At 40.1% G+C, this 16439-nt stretch overlaps 1 protein-coding gene across 1 annotated transcript in view; it reads right to left on the bottom strand.

Moving 5' to 3' along the window:
- Positions 1–2206: 2206 nt before the first annotated feature.
- The window catches only part of Atrnl1 (attractin-like 1), a 487887-nt gene continuing 473654 nt past the window's right edge, over positions 2207–16439 (bottom strand). The window contains exon 29 of the mRNA XM_013017612.1: positions 2207–4475. Within this exon, the coding sequence (XP_012873066.1) occupies positions 4354–4475 (122 nt within the window). The 3' untranslated portion in view covers positions 2207–4353. The remainder of the gene's footprint in view (positions 4476–16439) is intronic.

Here is a 16439-nt window from a genome sequence, read left to right as displayed (position 1 = left end):
TAACTGTGATTCTAACTCTTAATTTAAAAGAATCTGATAAAACTAAAATGTTAAGTGCATACTATAATGAAAACACGGATGAGCACCAACCAGATGGCTTGTATTCCTTGGGAAATTATTTAAAGCTTTTTGAATTAGAATGATAGCTTCATTAGCTAAAGAACTCTCTCTGACTAGAGATAAAGGCTGCTCAGTGGTCCAGTGTGAACCCAAGATTCACTGGTAAGACTCATCAAGGCAAGAATCATCATGGAGCACAATATATTACTCTTCAGGGTCACCCTATTTTCCTACTGAGTGTGAAGAGGAGGAATCTGAACTAATCTGGGGATTTCTTATGATCAAGTTCCAAGCCCATCCTAGTAAACAGAAATGAGTTTTGGAAACATATCTTCTAAAAGGTGTAGGTGGGTAAAATTACTTCATTTGGGGCTTGAACTCGGGTTAGGTGCTGTCCCTCAGCTCTCAAGCCTAATACTCTACAGCTTGAGCCACAGCACCATTTCTGGTTTTCTAGTGGTTTATTGGAGATAAGAGTCTCACGGACTTTCCTGCCCGGGCTGGCTTTGAACCATGATTCTCAGATCTCAGCCTCCTGAGTAGCTAGGATTACAGGAGAGAGCCACTGGCACCCGGCTTTCAGCTGTCATTTTTAACAACCCTTATAAAAATACAAAACACTTAAAAAAAAAAAAACCCAAGCCAGGTGCCAGTGGCAAACATCTGTAATCCTAGCTACTCAGGAGGCTGAGCTCTGAGGATTGCGGTTCAAAGCTAGCCCGGGCAGGAAAGTCCGTGAGACTCTTATCTCCAATAAACCACTAGAAAACCGGAAGTGGTGCTGTGGCTCAAGCTGTAGAGAGCTTGCCTTGAGCTGAAGAGCTGAGGGACAGGGCCCAAGCCCAGAGTTCAAGCCCCATGACCGACAAACAAACAAAAAAACCAAAACACATTTAAAACCAGTTTCATGCCAATGGAAAAAAAAAGATCCATTCCCTAGGACAACAACATCCGGTAAGCATGACTCTGCCTTGGCTAGTTTGCATGTGAATGGTGATAACTGATGCTTCCCTCTAAATGTCAACAGGGAATTTAAAAAGGCTTAGCTAAACTGTCTAGATTTAGAAAGAGTCAAAGCTCAAAAATTGACTCAAATGTCAACAGTACTTTTTTTTTTTTAAGAAATCCCTATTTTCTAGAAAGATAGGAAAATAAGATATCCAGGAAGTTTTTTTAGTTGATTTTTTTTGCAAAAAAATCTACGTATGGTGAAGAATGGGATGAAAATTAATAGATGGGTGAATAAGTCAGCTGGGGGGAGGAGGAGCCGTGACTGCACTGCCAGGTGGGCTGGGGCTGCGGGGGCTGCTAGCTTCAGGACAGCTCTACCAGGTGCACCAGCACCTCCCTTCACAGGTGGCCCTTCAGGTGTCCAGCATCCATCCCACACCTACAGGCTGGTTCCAGTGTCTGTGCCTAACCTGTCCAGCAGGTTGTTCTCTAAATGGCCTCAACCACATAATCACTTCTATCTTACTGACACCAAACCAAAGTGAGATACGGAAGTAGGGCAAGCTGACTCTACTTAAACATGTCCTACCTAAAGTTTTCCTATGAGAATCCCAATTCTCATAAAATATATTAAATAAATCTACAGGCAGAAGCAGATTCATTTTCACCAAGGACTATCTAGTTGTCCAAATAGTGTCTCCAAGTTAATTTTTTTAAAACTCCATTCTATTTTAAACATTTTCTTTTCATATTTATGGAATAAGGAGTTGTAAAATGTGAAGGTTTTTCAGTCAGCTATACTGAAATGTTCAGAATTATATTCAACTAAGTTTTTAAGTGAATGAGCAAATTAAAGTGATAACTTCTCAAAAAGTATCTGTCTAGACATGTAGTCTGAGTTCTTATAAAACAAAAGCATCAAGAGTAAAATGGTTCGAATGTGTGTGTTTCGAAGGGGCAAGACACAGATTCAAAGTGATTATCCTTCACCTTTGAGGCATTGTCAACCCACTTTACCTGAGGGTGAAGAGTTTTATTTTCTATCAGTTATAAAAAGAAAAAAAGCTTTGGTAAGAATATATTGCATACCTAGCCAGAGTTAGCAATATGTGTCCCAGAAAGGTATAGAATATAGAATGACTTCAATGAACAGGTTCAAGATGGATGGAATTTAACAATTAGTAACTTGACATAGCTATTTGCTTAGCCTCTAAAAATATAACTGAGGCAAGAATTTCCATACACGTCTATATGTATCCTTGCAAAGTAAGCATTCTCTAGTGATAACTAATAGAGAATTAAACAAGTTGGGTACTTGCTTTATTTTAAAGTAATTATGTCTCTGTAAAAACCATTTTTGTCAATTTATCTTTCCATGAGAAAACTCAACATTTAAAGGGCCCAAAAGGAGGTTGATCAAATTACTTGATTTTTTTTTTTTTGGAGACATTCATAAACCTACCTCATTGGTTTTGTGTGAGAGAGACAATGTCATAGAGAAGTAAAAACAATCAGCCCTGCCCCTCCCAGACAAGCCACAAGCTGGAGATAAAATGACTAAAACTATTCTATAGATGTGTCTTATTTTTAATGCATAGAAAATAGCAAAACTGTCATGCCAACACATGGAACATATACTACAATTCATAAATGCCTAATTATCAAAATAATGGTATAGTCATGGCTAGATGCAGTCTAAAAATCTAAGATGCAACTACATATTTTATGACCATTCCTTTTATATATTACAGTCAATCCTCATCAAAATTGGCTGACTATGTATAATGGCATTTGAAATAAATATTTAATATCACAACAGGGTCATATTCTGCTACTGTACAACCAGGGCATGCATAACTAGGCATGAAGTGTAAGTGTCATTACCTTCCAGTAAGCCAGAGAACATGAGAGTACATATGCAGTACTAAACATCAATTAGGGTTAAGTGACTTTCATATTAAACAAAACTATATCATAGACAGCAGCTGAGGATATCTCTGTCATTGTTCTTAAATATCCTGTAGTCAGTCACCTTGAAATTAAAAACTGTAATTCCAAACCAGATCTGTTAATGCAACTGAGCTTCTTCGGTCAATATTAGGACACAAGTGATTCCGTATTCCAGTGTGGAAGCTGTTTGATTTGGCTTTTCCTTTCTGCGATAATTCGTAGTTCTGAGTCATTCAAGAGTGGGTTGAATGTGGCCAACAATAACCTTATTTTTAAACTGCAGACTTCCTTCGTGACGCTGATGTGTGCGTGTGAGAACAGCGATCTTGCTGCTTGCAGACAACACTCGTCTCTGCTCCAAGTCCACATGGAGTAGGTGTCAGGAAGTAGCTTGGAAAGCATGGCTCTAAAATACATTTCATAACATTTGTGAAAGGTAAATGAAATCTAGCAGCTAGACCCCAAAAGCCAAAAGAAAAGGTGATGTTCCTATAAGAACGCAGGTGGATCTTTTAGGTCTAGGCAATTAAAAGATGACCACATTGGAGCAGCAGTTCACTCCCCAGTCACCATTTCAGCTCTCTTTAGGTCATGATACTGGAGGCTGTTTTGGGAAGGAGGGAGAAATTCATTGCTGGACAGGATTTCCATGCTCCATCAGCTCTGATAATGAGTTAGGCAGTTGGCACAGATGACAGGAATGTCCTCTACATCAGAATTCTAATAAACCTCCTGTAAAGTTGTGCACATTTACCCAAATGGACTCATGCAGTCTATATTCCAGTTAGATGGAAACTGTTATGCTCTCACATTGAGTCTGGGCATGATTTGGTCATGTGAAATACTAAAACACTTTACCTACATCCTACCAAATCAAAATCTCGCTTTCACATTTACAATGTGATAAAACAGCATTTAAAGTCATTACAATTTCTTATTTCCTATTCATATACAGGTAACTTAAGATTACTAATGAGGCAAAAACTGTACAGTTTTCATTATTTCAGCATTATAAAATGTCTTTCCTTAAAGTCTTGGGATATAAACAGTTGATTTATAGGAAGTACATATCTTTCATCTGTATTAAGAAACAATATACATCTTTTTTTCCAGAGTAATTTAATGTTAGCTATGATAATCCTAAGATATTCCAAAAAATGAAAACAAAAAACCAAAACCCCTGACTTTGTCACCTGTGACCTTCAATACTGTTACTTTTATAAAACTCAGGAACATTCTTTGGCCACTTGGGACACTGCCCAATCAGAGGGAACTGTACTTGGGCTCTGGATCATAAGACACTGGCCTCTGGAACCTGAGACCACAGAACAGCTTTGACGGAAGCCACTTGCAAAGTAAATCAGGACAGAGTCTAAGGAGTGCTTTCCATTCTCAGACACAAGTTCCTTGACGTGTAGACAGATGTTTTCGATTTCGGACACCCGACGTCTTGTCTTTATTATCTGAAGGCTTCTGTTGTGAAATGTCTACCAGGGCACTGGCAATAGCAAGGCCTAGAAGGAAAGGAGAAAGGTGTTTCAATGTTTGCTTGGACACTGCTTGGATGGTGACAAGGGTAGCTTTGAGGTCTGCTCCCTATGGTTTTTACATTCAGTCATACAATGCCTAGTTATACATTGGTTATGGAGCAAAACCTCACACATGAAGAAAAGGATGTAACAAAATTAGTGCATGGTAACCTTGGCCAATCAAATTCAAACATCACACTCAGCTGTGGCTCTGGCCTCGCACTTTAGTTTCCACCTCTGAATGAATACGAGTTTCTCCAGATGTACCAGGAATTTTTGGTGTTACTGCTAAGACTCATTGTTTGAAGATTTATTTCTAAACGAAGAAGAGCTTTAGTCTTATGGAAAAATTGAACTAATATCGATATGTGATTGTCAACTGAAGTCAATAGTCTACGCTGGGGTTTAGTCTTTGTGTTGTATAGATCCGAAGGCTTTGATGAATGCATAACGCTGTGCACCCATCCCCTGAGTGCCAGTCAAGAGCTTCAATGCCCTGAATCACTGACTCAGCCCTCCCCTTCCCGAACCTTCCACCAACCAGAGATCTTGGTTTAAAGACTCTATAGTTTTTCTCTCCTCTGGATATTATACAGTTGGAATCAAGAAGCATATGCAACCCCTCAGTCTGACTGCTTTCACTTTAAAACACGCATTTGTTCTGCTGTGGACATACAGTGTCTCAAAGGCACCAAGTGTTAAAGACTTGGCACCTAGAGTACTGCTCTTAGTGGGAGAGTGTTTTGGAGATGAGACTAGGGGGAGGTCCTTTCTAGACCATAGTGGTGTGCACTTGAAGGGACTGAGGGGCCCAGCTCTTCTCTCTCTCTTTTTTCCTCTCCTTGGCTGTCTGTATGGTGGCAGTCCCCCTTCCCCTTGCCATGGGATCCCCGCAACAAGAGGCCCAAAGCAATAGAAATGTCTGATCTGAAACATCTAAAACTGTCATTGTTGATTAACTTGTGTTGCCTATGTCTGTTTTAGGGGTAGAGGGGGCTTCATACCTCATTTTCATTTACCCTTGTTGTATGGATACACCACAACTTGTTGATGTTTTCCTCTATTGGAGTGCCTAACTTTTAGCGATTATGAATAAAGCTTTTTATAAATATTCACTTTGAGATTTTTGCGCAGATATACGCTTCTAGTTTATGAATACCTATGAGTGTGATTGCTAGGTCACATGCTAAACCCATGTCATACATTTCTAAGAAACTTCCAAAATGTTTCCCAATGTGGCTGTTATATTCTAGATTCTGACCAGCAATGAGAGAAAGTTCCTGTTGCTCTATGTCCTCACCAACATTTGGTGTTTTCAGGATTCTGGATTTTAGCAATTCTAATAGGTTTTTACTTCCAATTTTATAATGACATGTTATGCTGAAAAGTATCTTTTGATACTTTTTTGGGCATCTGTTTTCCTTCCTTAGTAAAGTGTCTATTCAGACCATTTTGTCCCTTTGTATTGGGTCGTTTTCTTAGTAAGTTTTAAGAGTTTGTTGTACATTTTGGATACCAGTCCTTTATCAGACAGGCACTTTGCAAGTATTTTCTCCCATTCAGTGGCTTTTCTTTTCTCAAGATGTTTTCAAAAACAAGAATGCACTTTGAGGACACTATTGTGGAAGATAAACAAGTTGTTAAAATTTAGCCGTGTTCTGAAATATACAAAAAGGACATTGAGGATCATATAACCACAAAAGTGGGTCTGTAGCTATTATAGGTAATTAAAAGAACATTGTCATACCACTTAATTTTGTAGCATTGTTTATTGGTTGAAAGGCACATTCAGAACATGCTTAAGAATAATAAGGACTTTATCCAATTTATAAAGGCAATGGTGTAACAGATTTCTAGGCTTATCATAGCTACACATGAAACACTTTAGTTTTTGTTGAATCCCAAAATTCTTCAATAAAACACGATGTCTCAAATTTCTTGCTACACCCAGGGCCAAACTGTGCAGGCCATTTCAGAAGAGGCCACCAGAAGACTCTGGCTCATTTCCTTACTCCAAGGTCTTGAACACATATTTGACTTCAAAGTAAGCTGACCCTGTGACTGAGTTCTCACAGACATTTATATATTTGTTGCTTTAAGAAGAAAACACTTATTTTGGATTTTAGCCCATGTAAGATGTCACTACATTCTTTGGTTATGGGTCAATTTATTCTAGAGAAGCTTTAAATACAATCTGGAGAGAATAGAATCTCAGAGATTTATGAATAGAAAGAAATGCCTATGTCAGCCAGGAGTACTGTAAGAGGAAGGTCCTTTGGCCTAGCAGTGTTGGGGAAATCCTGAAAGGGCAGGGTTCAGAAAGTCTGGAAAAGTCACACATTAGCCAGCAGAGCAAGGCCTGCTTCCAGAGACTGCCAGACTTCTTCACAGAAAAGTCTGGTGAGCTTTGATCCATTTCTGTGTGTAAATGACAATAGAAGCCTGAATGGTAAGCAGGTCCATGTTGACAATGGTTAGCAATAAAGAGATGTTTATCCCCATAGAGAAGGAGCAGTGACAGATGAAAATACCTGGATGCGGCAGCTATGAGTACATGTTTGACATCAAAGGAAAAAGAGAAAAGGAGCCTCAATTACATTTGAAAACAGAAGAGAAAGTATTTGTGGAGAAGGAGAAATTTATGGTATTAGAGAAGGAAGGGATTAGGAAATTACAGTAATCACTGGCTAGGCTAATAATTATTCACACTTTCCTTTAAGAGTTTGCTCTCAAAGTAACTCTTTCAGAAAAGAGTTTATTAAAGATAAAACATATTCAAAGTCTAAATAAAAACTGCATTCTCACCCTTTGACAAGCACTGGGAACTTCTGAAGTCTTAATGCAGATGTCTTAACCATTTACTCTGCTGCAAATAGCTATTTTCTTGTTTCTTTACTTGATGGAGGGGAACAGCATGAACAAAAACCACAGACCAGCTAGAAGTATGTTGACTGAAGGTTCACTTCAAGCAGACCTTAAGTTTCCACAGAACTCTTGGCATACTACTGTGATAATTTCCAACTTCCTGCTAGCTCATCCTCGGGCCCCCTCTTGCCCAGAGACAGCCAAATATGACTGATAATATATATCTCCTTTAATGTGGACAGAGACCACTTACACTAATTTCAATGATCACAAAATCCAAATATGAAATCATGTTACCCATTAAACTACTGTATGGATTTGTCCAAAGAAGCTTTGAAAAGAACAGTTTCCATTTACACATGGCTGCAAATGCTGTTTCCCTTACAGAAGATAAAGCTCCAGAAAACAAGTAAACAGTTGGAGTTGCCAAAACAGGAAATTCTATGCTAATTCGCCATGGTCACAGTATCTTTGTGTTTTAGGGTATATGAGTGAATTCCATCACCTAATTAAAGCTCTGGTTTGCTCATGATTCTGAAGCTTAGAAATAACCCTCATAAATCAGAAACCATATTGCAGTTCTTAATTTACAAATAAAATTGGAAATCATGCTTATTTTTAATTGTGTCAGCTTGTTGTGCTTTCCTGTGCAGATGTAACAACACAGTGCATTTCAGGTTCCCTGTGAACAGCCGCCGGGATGTCAGAAACCCTGCTCCCCTCTGGGCTGAGGTCACCCTGTGTGCTGGAGAGGCTTCTCAGTGTTAAGTTCCAGCTCTTTACCAGACCCCTGCTCACGTGATTTGTGCCTACTGCTGGAGCAGCACAACCTGCACAGATCACAACCACTTTTTAGAGAGGATAAAGGAGTTTACTGCCGGCAACACGAACCAGGCTAGTGCCGGAAAGAAGTTAGGATGGAGAGGGAGGGGAGACCCTGGTTTTTTTTTTTTTTGGGTCCGGTCGTGGGGCCTGAACTCTGGGTCTGGGCTCTGTCCCTCAGCTCTTCAGCTCAAGGCTAGCACTCTACCACTTGAGCCACAGCGCCATTTCCGGCTTTTTTCTTTTTGCTTATGTGGTGCTGAGGAATCTAACCCAAGGCCTTGAGCATGCAAGGCAAGTGCTCTACCACTGAGCCACCTTCCCAGCCCAGAGACCCTGGGTTTTGTACACACACACACACACACACACACACACACACACACACACACACACGAGGTCACTAATCAGAAAGGTAAAGGTCAGGTGGAGATAACATCAACTTCAGATCAGGTGTGCAGCTGCTAACTTATCTTGTGGGCTTTCTGTTATCCATCCAGATAGCCTCACCTGGTCTGCCCAAAGCCCACATTCTGATGGACATCATCGCCTAGCCACATTCAGGCAATGTGGTCTTTGCCAAGAACTCAGTTACTAGGGAAGGGTCATTTCACTACCGTGAGTTCTTCCTGTAAATCTTGAATTGAATTATAAATAGCACAGTAGTCATAATAAGTGTGTGTGTATTATCCTCACATTTCTACATCTTTAATACACAGTAGGGTTTGTTTACAACTACCATGAGAGGGCCTGGAAACAAAAGTGAAGAAGATACACAAGGTCTCTTTCTCCCTGAATTGCATGGTGTAGGATGGACTACTCATTAAAGGAGGTAAGGGGTGAGGAAACAATCTATAATTTCTTAACATTGTACTTCAGCACATTGTTATTTTAAGGAACCTTGTTTTTCTCAATAGTTAAAAAAAACAATCAAGATAGTAGCTCTTTGGAAAAGACAATATTACCTCCCTCAATCTCTTATTCATAACACTAACATGCCAGTGAGACATGGCCACATGTACTTAAAAATAGGACCAGATCAGCAGCAATCAGCTCAGAAAAACAGCCCTTTATCTTCCAGGAGCAGGCCAGAAGTGAGTCCCACTGGTAGGAATGAACTTTGGGCATCCAAAAGAGACTACAGACTACTACTGTTGTTAGTCACTACTATCTCTAGTAACCATCTATGGGTGAAACACTGAATCTAGATCTTCATGTCTACCAGCTCTCCTAATTCTGTCACACTCAACTCATATTCACCAATCTTCATGTTAATCAGTTTGACAGCTTCCTAAGCCAACATGCTCCCATGTAAACAACCCCAAATATCTTTCTCTGAAACTTTTCTCTGCCTGCCCTCTAGTCTTTGCCAAAACATAGATGGTAGTGGCAGACTCCCTTGCTATGACAAGGTGGGAAGAAACAGCTTTTCATTGTTTCCATTTTTGTTGGTTTTGGTTTATTTACAGACAAGCAATGCAGAGATAAGATTAACTGGAGATCTTTCCCTGGTTTTAAAAGATGTGAAATAGGTTCTTTGTGCTGCCCCTTGCTGCCTGTGCTTTCTTCTGGTGTGGACTCCTCCAGGGTTTTCCCAGTGGGGAGTTGTGCAAGAACGACTGGAGCTTGTGCCATAAGAGGAGCCTGGCTCCTTCCCGGTCAGATTCAGCGCAGTGGCGTGCGCGGACTGCTGCTGGAGTTCCATTAAAATCAGGTCACTTCAGAAGATCATTTTTCAAAACGTCACACAAATCATCTGATGAAATCCACTTATTGTGTTCTCTAGGCCTAGCATAGTTTCTTGTTATCAAAGCAATACAATTAACTGGGGGAACAATTCATTATTTTAGACTGGCGGTCTAAAGGAATTTCATTTACCATGTCAAGATGATGCACCATCGCTGCGGGCTAGCAGAATTTACATCAAAACATACAGGTGGATTCAATAAAAATGCTGGGGCTTAAATATTTATTATAAGCATTACCTCTTTGCACTTTTAATTCTTAAATACCAGACACTATGACATTTAGATTATTTAAATATGAAGTATAAGCCACATAAGCAATCTTCTGTGTCCTATTGCATTGCCCCTGGCCACTTGTCATTCTGTGCTTGCTCCTTGATGATGTTTGCATTGGGCTGTTTGCACTGGGTCCAAGGTGTAGCCTTACCAACGGCTGCTCTAGGCTGCCCAGGAGTGGGCAGGCTGGGAGAAAAATGGAATCCATCAGGATCCCCTTCAACACAGGGATGAATGACCAGTTAAAGCACAACTATTTTGTAAATAAATAGAAAATGCACTAAAAAAATCAGACCTTTATTTGATACTTTATAGAGAAAAATTGTGGATATATTTGCTTCCTGAAGCTAAAAAATGTTGTTTCTCCTTAAGTATGCTCAAACATGTATTAAAGAAAAAGGAAAGCTAGGCACTGGGGGCTCATGCCTAATCCTAGCTACTCAGGAGGCTGAGTTCTGAGGATCACATTCAAAGCCAGCCGGGCAGGAAAGTCTGTGAGATTCTTATCTCCAATTAACCATGAGAAACTGAGAGTGGCTCTGTGGCTCAAGTGGTAGAGTGCTCACCTTGAGCTGAAGAGCTAAAGGACAGCGCCCCGGCCCAGAGTTAAGCCCCAGGACCCACCCCCACCCCCCAAAAAAGGACTTTAAATGTCCAATAGCTAAATATTTCAATGGTAAATATACCTCCTTAAGTTACGACATTTGCCACAAAAACCAGCAATGAGAAACATCAGTAACTTAGTCATTGTTAGTAAAACTAGTTTTCTCTAATGGAATAAAATGGTAATGGTAGACTGCAGGCAGTAACAATCAAATCATAAAATTACTGATGTGTGATATTTTTTACAATTATGCAGAACAATTAATAAGTACAGTAATAAAACACAGCATATCAAATGAAATTGCTTTGGAAAGAACATTCCTGCTTTATATACAAACATAGCACTTCCCTGATACATTGGAACAAAAGGCTTAGAAAAGTCATTCATTTTGAAATGCTCTCCTCCCAAGTCTGTGTAAAAGCAGGCACCACTATATATTTTAATTTTCCAGGAAAACAGCTTCATTAGGCGTGAAAGGTTAATTGCAGGTTTAAGTGGAGTTCAGGGAACGGTGCGGGGTCTGTAGTGAATTGCACAGTCTGCTTCAGGAAGACTGAATGAGTGCTATAAACTGTTTGCCCTGCTGAAATGTTTTACTACCTCATTTACTATCTGTCTTCTTTTACTGCTTGTATTTGTAGTTCTTCTAAACCTTTAATGGCTACAGTTTTATTTCACTGTAATCAGATTTAAATGGAAATACCATGCTGGGATGTTTAAATGTTTTCTCTCTGATTGTATATAGCTACATGCTACTGATCAGAGTCTTGGCTATCCTTCACATGATTAAGAAAGTGACTTTGGGAAACTTTGATGTTCCATAGACTCTCAGCATTGTGCAGACTCCATTTAGCATTCAGAGCGGCCAACCCTTGCCAATGTGAAGCTAGGCTGGATGCATAATTAGAAAATATGCATTTCCATTTTAATTTATCTGTTGGAAGGCTAGCACAACTGAAGTCATTATTAGGCAAAATTCCAAAGGTTACATTGTTGAATAAAAATTGAAACACTTCAAGTGCTCAAGATACTGGAATGACAAATGGACTAGTCATATTTGACTGGGAGTTTAAAGCAATGTTTCTTCTCACCTACTAAAAACCACTGAAGACTACAGATGCCAATGTTTAAATGAAAATGATGATTGTATTCAGGTTATAAAATTTTGTTTGACCCTTAATGTGTCAAAATATTTCATAATTTTGTTTTAAGACACAGTGTCCAAGTGGCAGGAAATGTAATACTAGGAGCACCACAAACATCTTATTCATCAGTCTGTGACATGGCTACAACGTGCCAAGTGAGTCAGGCCCAGTTTAAAGTGAACCCTCATCGTTCATAAAGCTCCATTCACATCTCATCACTTCCAATTTTAATCACATAGTAGAAAATTTTTCCCAGCTCACTTAAAATATTTTGTCTTTTTTTTAAAAAAAAACAATAGAGCTACAAACACAAAATAAGAATCATCCTCTATCTTTCCACATTGGAAAGTAAATTTGGAACTCAAATGAGAACTCTTTTTCTAAGCCAACTGGGAAGGCATATTCTAGTATCTTCTTCCTTCAATTAACAACATTGCTGGGCTTGGTGGTGCAAAGAGTCAATTACTTCATTCAACAAGCATTAATTGCGCGTCTACTGTACGCCAGGCACTGCTCTTATCCTAAGGGTTTAGCAATGAACAACACAGACAAAATATCCGAGATTCTGTACCTCATGGAGCTTATATTATTATGTAGCAAGTACATGTATGATTTGACCAAGTTATGGTAAAGATGACATGTAAAGGACTCAGAAAAGTGTGTATGGCATATGAGCTCAAAATGTCAATCATCATCATCATCATCATCATCATCATGAAGTGAAAAGTGCTTGGAGCAAAATAGGGAACACTAGGCAAAAAAATGAACACTGAAAGGGTTTGCCTTTATCCTATGATATCACTCATTCAGTTCATTTATTCCAATCCCAGGATACGACTGTGGGCTGGAATTCTAATGAGAGAGGAGAATAGATAGAAAGATAGATTCAAAGATTCCCAGACAGAATCAAGCCAGACAGCATTGCCAGAAAGCTGACACAATGTTCGGTCTCAAGGATGAATTATCTTGATGCTGCAATAATATAATTGGGAATGCGTTTGTGAAGATATATATGACTTAATGATTTATATGTGCTGCCCACTCACTAGGAAATGCGAAAATAACTGAAATTAGTGGCAATGGCTAAACAGAGGGATGACAACATTCCACAGAGAAAGCAATATTTATATTAATACTGTTTATGTTATTAGAAATATGACTAATAATTTCTAGAATTCTTAGAGGTGAAACATGCCTTCTTCATTCATTATCTAGGTTGTTCCCCAAAACTATTTTACTGAAGTGGGTCAAGGGACTATTTTTATCTTAGTTTCACAGATGGCCACAATGAGGCAGAGAGTGAGTAAATGACTACTTTAGCTCACACAGCTGGTGGAATGCCGGGACATAAACCCGCGACTCTGGGTCCCTTGAGTTGTGTTCTTCTCACTTTGCAGCCAGAAGAAGGAAACTGAAGCTTGAGCGCAAGTATATAGCACTGAATTTTGAGCCCAAAGCAAAAGAAAGACAAAAACTGTAGAGATGTGAAATCAGTAGGATCCAACATTCATTCATGCTGATGGAAATAAAGCAACAATAGGAAAAGAGTTGGTGAGCTAGCATGGACGGAGGCTTGCTGAAAGCCTGCACTGCATAGGGAGCAGGCATGGCGTGCTGCACTGGCATGTGCAAACAGGAGTGGTGGCAGTACGGGCCGAACTCATCAACACAATGAGGAGTACTCTAGGAGGTGTTGTGGTGCCTGGTTGTCTTCAATGAACATTAAGCTGAGAAAAAGATGGAATAGGCTTTGGAATTTGCTAATAATTGCCCAGGCACAAAGAAAGATAAGAGTAAGACCTAAGACATGTATGTGAGTCACAGATTCCCACACAGACTGATAGTCTGTGAGCTGAGAATGAAATAATGAGAAGGAAGTAGACACACGAACACTGGCAGGAAGGCATGGCATGTTCTGGATAGAGGGAATGCACAATTCAACAGTAGAGAGGAAACGTATTGGGGAAGCTCCAGCATGTTTGCTGTGGGCAGAACAATGGGAGAATATGGGTGAGACGAAATCAGAAAAGTAGGCAGGAAGGGTCAAACTAGAATGTGGGTTTTTAAATTTGCAAGCCAGAACGTACCATGGAATGACTAAATTACAGAACGACACAATCAGGATTTTATTTCAAAGAGATACCTCAAGTGCAGCATGAGGGTAGATGGGAGTGAGGGGTGAGATGACTTCTATGAAACTAGAGAAGGAAGCAGCAATTATTAGTCAGATTTCTAAACTAGAGAAGGAAGCATCTCCTGGAGAAGGGGCTGCACAGGAAAGGTATTTAGGAGATTACTATAGGAGAGAGAAAGAGGACAGATTCTGGCCTCCATGTGTCTGGCTGGTAATTCAAATATTATTGATTGGCATATGATGGAAAATAAACACCAGTGGGGGAAACAGGGGCTCATTTGTTTGATTCTAGACATAGAGAGTTAAATGACCTGGGAACAACTCTGTGGGGTTGTCTAATTGGATATGCAGAGGTAGAACTCATGCGTGAAATCTATCTCAGAAATGTAGGATGGCTCTGAATACTTGGTAATTGTATGCATGGGCAATGCTAACTGTTTCAATTGTCAATGCTTACAAACTCAGTAGCTTCATGAAATCAAAGTTTGTATCTCAGAATATAGAGACACCTGACTCGTGTCAGGGTGTATGGAGGTGGGGGAAGGAAAGGAGCTTGGCTCTCCATGCTATTCAGGGACTCTGATAGGTGACCTGTTTTCCATCTTCAACCCAGGCCTTCCACAGTTGCCTTGAGCATTGATGTCTAGGTTGCAGGTGGGATGTGGAATGCTGTGAAGGTCCACTTCTCTTTGGGCCAGTAAAGCTCATTACAGTCTTCCAAGGCCATGGTAAGCGCTGCTTCCTGACAACAACTCTGCTACTTGGGTGGGGTTGGGGTGACGTGTTCAGAGCAGTGGAGAGCAGCAGGCTTTGGGCTGGTCTTTCCCTAGCAGAAACAAGAAAGTAGAATACAGGAGGAATCAGGGGAATGCCAGTGGAGAGGGCTGATGATGTACAGCACAGGAGCTCCCAACAATCCAGGAGACCAAGATGGAGATCCTGTTTCTGTTTGGAGCAAATAGCCCCAAATTCCATGGCAACTTTAAGCCAGCTGAACTCATGGCTTCCAAATTTTTCCTGACTTGAAATTCAGAGCATCCCTTGAGAGATTTCTCTTGGAAGGACGTTCGAGTGGGTGGTTGCTAAGGTCACTTCTGGCTTTACAAATTTACGACTGCAGCTGCAGGCCCCAGACTTCGTGGCTGTCCCCCTCACGTGTGCTCTCATGTGGCAGCAGAAGTCAGGGGACTGATGGGCTCAAGAAATTGCATCTAGAAATACGCATTCTGTCTTGCTAGTTGAGAACTTGGGAAGACTTAATATTCTTCTATTAGAGTGAGAACAACACTAAATCATGTTGGAGGCATCATGTTGGTGCCAATGCACCAATCAGAAAATGGACTATGAGTCTTAGTTCAGAAAGGCAAAGAGGCTGGTTGGGTCAAAGTGCAGGTCAAGGAACAGACTGGTAGTTTTTGTTTATTTTTAAATCTGGTGTTCTGATTCTTTACATTTTAGTTTAATTTTGTCTTTATAACTCTGCTTACTTTTTTTTGATTGTGATGCTTTTAAAGTAAGGATTTTTTACTTTTATGTACAAATTTTGTGTATCTTCAGTAAGATAAATGTTCAAAACAACGCTACGTGAATGAGAATGAAAGAGTACACAGAGCTATGCTCTGGTGCAATCACAGATCTCAGGGCTAAGATTTGCCCTAAAGGATTTAGAACAACTAAGCTGCCTTGGTAGATTTCTCTCATCCCTCACTCAGAGAAGCTAAGCAGGGCACGGTGGAAGTAGGATGGACTGGGCGCAGGAGTTCCAGCATCAATGAGGCGTAGTTCATGTTGTCCAAGAAGGGACCTAGAAAGCTAATCTTCCAGGTACAACTCCCAATCTGCTAACTCCCTTCTGAGGGAAGGCACAGGCTACACCCAGAGAATGGGAGCCCAATGAGGGTGCTTCTGGCCCGCTATCTTGATCCATATCACTTTTCAACAGATTTCAAATTCTGGGGTTGTGTGTATGAGATTGACATCAACCAAAAACAGCTGACACACTGGCTTGGTGTCAAAGCTAGTAACTCAGCTCTCCCCAGATGCCCTAACAGAGGCTTTTAGTATTTGAAACCAACTCTAGAAAGCCTAAGTTCCCTTAGCTCCTGAAGGAATGGATCCAGTTCACCTGTGTTCTCATCTCTCCAGAAGTTTCTGTAAAGTTATAGCCATCAGAAATATATGCATTTAAAATTAGACCATAATATTTCATGAAGCTTTGATTGCATCACTATTTTCTGCAGCATTTGTGTGAGAGTGTAGAGACAGACACAAGGCTTACTCTTTCCTATAGTACAGGAAGTGCACAATGAACACTGAAAGATAAGCTATGAACTGCACCAATGAACCTTCTGATTTCCCAAA

Source organism: Dipodomys ordii, unplaced genomic scaffold (assembly GCF_000151885.1).
Source record: "Dipodomys ordii isolate 6190 unplaced genomic scaffold, Dord_2.0 Scaffold36, whole genome shotgun sequence".
NCBI lineage: Eukaryota > Metazoa > Chordata > Mammalia > Rodentia > Heteromyidae > Dipodomys > Dipodomys ordii.
Note: the sequence above shows the minus strand (reverse complement) of the source record. Positions and strands in the feature narration are given on the sequence as shown.